We start from the raw sequence: 5,230 nt of genomic DNA, 5'->3' as shown, positions 1-5,230 counted from the left end.
ATTAATTTGAGCAGAGAGGGGCAGAGCAAGAGAGAGAAAGTGAGAAAGCAAACCACCAGGTCTGAGACTCGAACCACGGTCGGCCATATGGGAATCCAACATCCTTAACTACCACACCACCTGACTGCCCCCACAAATGATTTTGTTAATAGGAAAGGAAATTGTAGAAGATCAAGAAGGCAAGTTATTTTGGGATTATTATGCAAAAAGTCTCAAGAATTAAACTTAGCAAAACTGAAAGAAGCCTTTGAAATGAAAGTGGATGATGTCTAATAATCGTGAAATTTTAACTTTTCAATTTAATTATGCCAGTAATAAAAAAAAATGGCTGAAAGCATTTTATAAAGTATATATAAGACTAAATAAATACTTAAGCTACTATGCCATTGAAAAATATTAAGTGGGCTGGCTCTTAGGCCTGGAGGTTAAGGTAGCCAGTACCCACAAGGCTGACTGTGTAGCTTGAGTCCTGTACCTGGCAGTTTGAGAAACACGCCAGGAGCATATGTGTACATGCCCAAAAATCTCGAAAGGAAGGAAAGATGGAGAAGAGGATAACCATGCAACACAGTAAGGGTGGATGTTCTCCCCTCCCCTCTGCCCCTCTGAAGAGCACAAGTACCCTCTAGCAAAAAAAAAAAAAAAAAAAAAAACCACACACACACACACACATATATATATAAATTATATCTAAAAATAATCATTTTGGGGACCAGCAGTTGGCGTAATGGCTATGCTGCTGGACTCCCATGTAGGCGACTGTGGACTGTGGTTGGAGTCACGGACCCAGTGGCTGACCCGGTGGCTTAAACTCACGCCGAGCATTTGTGCATCCGTGCCCAAAATCCCGAGAGGAGAATGGAGGAGAGGGGATTGTGGCATGGCCATCCACCCTGGGGGGTGATTTCTTGCTTTCTGTCTCTCTGTCTCTGTCTGGCTGGCGAATGCACGAACCCTATAGAAAAACCTCTCAAAAAAAAAAAATATCATTTTTAAGAGTATAACCCCTTTAAATTCTACTGATAGTTAAGTGAGCAAAAAATAATGAAAAGAAAAAAACAAAAAAAAAGAAATCAAAAAGAAAAAGTTATATATCTAGAGTGAAGTGGTTGGGCTAGCAAAATGGCATAGAGATCAAGGTAGCTGGATCCCACATGGTCGATTGCATGGTTCGAGTCCAGGACTCAGTAGTTTGAAAAACACTAGGCACCTGCATTTATGTGCCCAAAGTCTCAAGAGAAGAATAGGAAAGAAGGAACTGAGATGTGGTTATCTCCCCTGTAGATAATAAATATTAAATTACTTACCAATAAGAAGACTTTTTAGTCTTCTGTAGTCCTCTGTTGCATCAAAATCATTACCAGCAAATACTAGCATGGGTTTTGTTCCTTCAGGACATTTTGTATTCTGTGAAATGGAAAAAAAGCTATAATTATATCATTATCAAAGTCCAAATTGTTTATATGCTATTTATAAAGCAATCAACAAGTAGAATAATGCTTACACATTTTAGTAATTATTCTAAAATCATTGGGTCATTGGAAAAGTCATGATGCATTTTTGTAGAAAAACAGAAGAAATATGCCATGACTTCCAACAGCCCAATGTACCTGCACATACTGATTTTAGACTTAAAAACAGAGGTGGAGGCCAGCCGTGGCCTGATGGTTACAATGGCTAGACCTCATATGGCCGGCTGTGTGCTTTGAGTCCCAGACACAGGGGCTTGAGAAACATGCCAAGCATTCATGTGTGCATGCCTAAAATCCCAAAAGGAGGGAGACGTGGAGGACAAAGGATTGCGGCATGGCCATTCTCCATGGGGAGATGTTTTCCCTTCTCCCGCCCTCCAGTAAGTGCATGCAACCTCCGGCATTATTATTTTTTTTTACGTCTGTGTTCCATTCACTTACATAACCAAATAGGAAATGGTCAAAGAATAATGTAAGCTATGTTTCTTTTGCCTTTTTAAACATTTAAATTTATTATTATTATTATTAAATTTGCTATCAGGCACATGCACTTAGCAGAGAGAGAGAACAAACAAAAAAACACTGAAGTCCAGGACTCAAATTATGGTCATTTGGCAGTGGGGAGTCCAGTTTCCTAACCACTATCCATACCACCTGCTAGCCTCTTGCCTTTTTAAAAACAAACAAACAAACAAACAAACAAAAAAACACTGAAGGACAGGCCAAGTTTGTTAGAGAGACAGAACAGGGAGAGAAAGCACTCCTCAATGAGGTGTGGTCGTGCTGCAGCCCTCTTTCTTCTGTTTCTCCATCCTGTTGCGATTTAGGGTGTGCACTAGCATGTACCTAACTTATGAATCCTTAATTATTAGGTCATAGAGCCAATTCAATGCAAGCTACTTTTTAGCGTCGGTCTATGCAAAACATGAAATTAAAAGTCACAGTTGCAAGAAACAAAACAAACCCAACCAAATAAACAAAAATAGCCCCCTTATAGCCAGGATCTGAGAGTCAAAATAAATTAAATGAAAATATCTTTGAAATTTTTGTATCACTGTACCTTTCTTTTTCTTTCTTTTTTTTTTTTTTATTTTGGAGATATTTTTGCAACAGGTTATGTGTGCTCACCAAAGGCAGAGAGAGAGAGACAGAGAAACAGAAAGTGAGAAATCATCCCCTGGGGGGATGGCCACATCAAAATCCCTTCTCCTCCATTCTCCTCTCATGATCTTGGGCATGCACAAACATGCATCCAGTGTGAGCTTTAAACTGCTGGGTCTGGGACTCAAACCACAGTCAACTTCATGGGAGTTCAGTGACGTAACCATTACACCATCTGCTGGTCCCATCCCTGTGCCCTTTCTAACTGTATCACATAAAAAGTAATTTTAGGAATCGGTAGGTGGCATGGTGGTAAAAGGTGCTGGATTCCCACATGGCCAGCCACAGTTCAAGTCTCAGACCTGGTGGCTTGCTATCTCACTTTCCCTTTCTTTCTTTGGTGAAAATGGAATTAAATAAATAAATAAACAAATTTCTTAAATTAAAAAAAAAAAAAGGCATTTTTAAATGAAGGCTAAACTATCAACCAAACATTCAAATGAGAAATGAGAAATAAAATAATTTTTAAAAAAATCATTAAACTTCATTTATTTATTTATTTTTATTTGACCAGAAAGGGAGGGAGGGGGAGGGAGAATGAGAGCGAGAGTGAGGAAACAAGCTGCTGGACTAGGACTCAAACCACAATCGACCATATGGGAGTCCAGTGCCCTTAACTACCATGCCACTTGCCAGCCCTGAGAAAGTAAAATAATTTTACACAAACTACAGAAGATATGGGTCAATCCTCATGCAACAGAGTTGAAGCTCTTATTATGAAAAATATTTTGCCCTGGGGACCAGCAGGTGGCATGGTGATTAAGGTGTTGGACACTCCCACATGGCTAACCATGGTTCGAGTCCCGGACCTGGTGGCTTCCTTTGTCCCTTTTCCTCCCTCCCTGCCTCCCGCTCTCTCTCTCTCTCTCTGTGTGTGTGTCTCTGTCAAATTTAAAAAATAAATGGATGAATAAATAAAATTAAATAAATAATAATTTTAAAAAATATTTTGCCAGTTCTGAATTCCTTATTTTTTTTTTTGGAGAGATTTTCGCTATAGGGCGCGTGCGCTCTCAAGACAGAGAGAGACATAGAGACAGAAAGTGAGAAATCACCCCCCAGGGAGGATGGCCATGCCGCAATCCCTTCTCCTCCATTCTCCTCTTGGGATTTTGGGCACGCACGCACATGCGCCTGGCGAGAGTTTTAAGCCACAGGTGTGAGTTTTAAGCCACCGGGTCCAGGACGCGAACCGCGGTCGACCATGTGGGAGCCCAGCGACATAGCCATTACGCTAACTGCTGGTTCCCTAGTTCTGAATTTTCTATACCAAGAAAAATGTGAATGAAGAACAAGAAGATTTAGAGGTCACCAAAGTAAAAAAAAAGGAAAAAATTCTTTGGTCTATATCTATTAATTCTGCTCTGACAGCAGAGATTATCCAAATCCAGCAAAACAAAACAAGGCAGTACATGAAACAAGCATTCTCTGCCCCAGGACCAGAGGTCACCTCCTGCTTCCCTACTCCCATGGCCACCTTTATTGATATTTTCAGCTTCCAAATTCTGAACCTTATGTCTATACAGTAGGAGATGGAGATGGAACTAAGATCTGAAGGTCTACTCAGGCCTGAACGGGCAATCCCACCCCAAATTCTTCTGTGCCCACCTGACCTAGCTCTGGGGATGCTTTAGGTGCATAACAGGTAAGATAAAGTACCAGTCACATCAACTGTAGGTTGGGCTTTCAAACTATCCTGGCCACAATGCACAGTAATAAAAAATAGGTCATGACCCAGTATACAAATCATTAAAATATGAGACAAAAGTCATGGGAAACAATACTTAACATGTAAACCACTGATAACTTTCTACTTTATTCCATCGTTTTAAGCCTTTATCTCTCCTTAGTGTTTCTTGTTAAGTGTATTTATTACTTTCATGAGAGTGACAAAGAGGATGAGAGACAAGCACCCTCAAAGAATCCTACACCACAATCCACCCCCCATCGTATTAGAAAAGTACTAGTCGCAGCGCGTTAAGTAAACAAATATTAAAGGAAAAAGACCTGACAAACATGATTTAATGGAATAGCTTAGAAGGTGACACTACTTTGGAAGTAATACAAAATGGAAAGAAGACAGAGGTCCACATGCATTCACAAGCCAGGGTTTAGGCACCTCACGCCAGTTACTGAACATGCAGTGGTGAGGCAAAATGGGGAGAAACTGCTCAGCTCTAGGGAGGGGTTCATGCATTGTCCCAAACAGAAACTGTAATATATGATGGCTTCCACCATAATCAAACTTCATAGCTCATGTACTTTACAAAACACCTTCCAATACATTATCCTCCCTGACAAGCATTTTCACAATACTTAACTGATGTTTTTACACCTTTTTTTTTTTAAGAGAGAGATTTTGCTATAGGGTGCATGTGCTTACCTGAGAGATAGAGAGATAGAGAGAGAGAGAGAGACAGACAGACAGAAAGTGAAAACTAAGCCTGCCAGCAAGGATGGTCATGCTATAATCCCTTCTCCTCTATTCTCGTCTCAGGATTTTGGGCACACACGTATATGTACCTGGTGTGAGTTTTAAGCCTCCTGGTCTGGGACTTGAACTGTAATAGACTACATGGGAGTCCAGCAATATAACC

At 40.4% G+C, this 5,230-nt stretch overlaps 1 protein-coding gene across 4 annotated transcripts in view; it reads right to left on the bottom strand.

Annotated features, from left to right (window-relative positions):
• The window catches only part of RPF2 (ribosome production factor 2 homolog), a 47,089-nt gene that overhangs the window by 20,096 nt on the left and 21,763 nt on the right, over positions 1-5,230 (bottom strand). For all 4 annotated transcript variants that reach the window (XM_006156999.3, XM_006157002.3, XM_006157001.3 and 1 more), the window contains one exon: positions 1,308-1,407. In XM_006156999.3, coding sequence (XP_006157061.1) covers positions 1,308-1,407 — 100 coding nt within the window. The remainder of the gene's footprint in view (positions 1-1,307; positions 1,408-5,230) is intronic.

This window comes from Tupaia chinensis, unplaced genomic scaffold (genome assembly GCF_000334495.1).
Source record: "Tupaia chinensis unplaced genomic scaffold, TupChi_1.0 Scaffold000527_1, whole genome shotgun sequence".
Lineage (NCBI taxonomy): Eukaryota > Metazoa > Chordata > Mammalia > Scandentia > Tupaiidae > Tupaia > Tupaia belangeri.
Note: the sequence above shows the minus strand (reverse complement) of the source record. Positions and strands in the feature narration are given on the sequence as shown.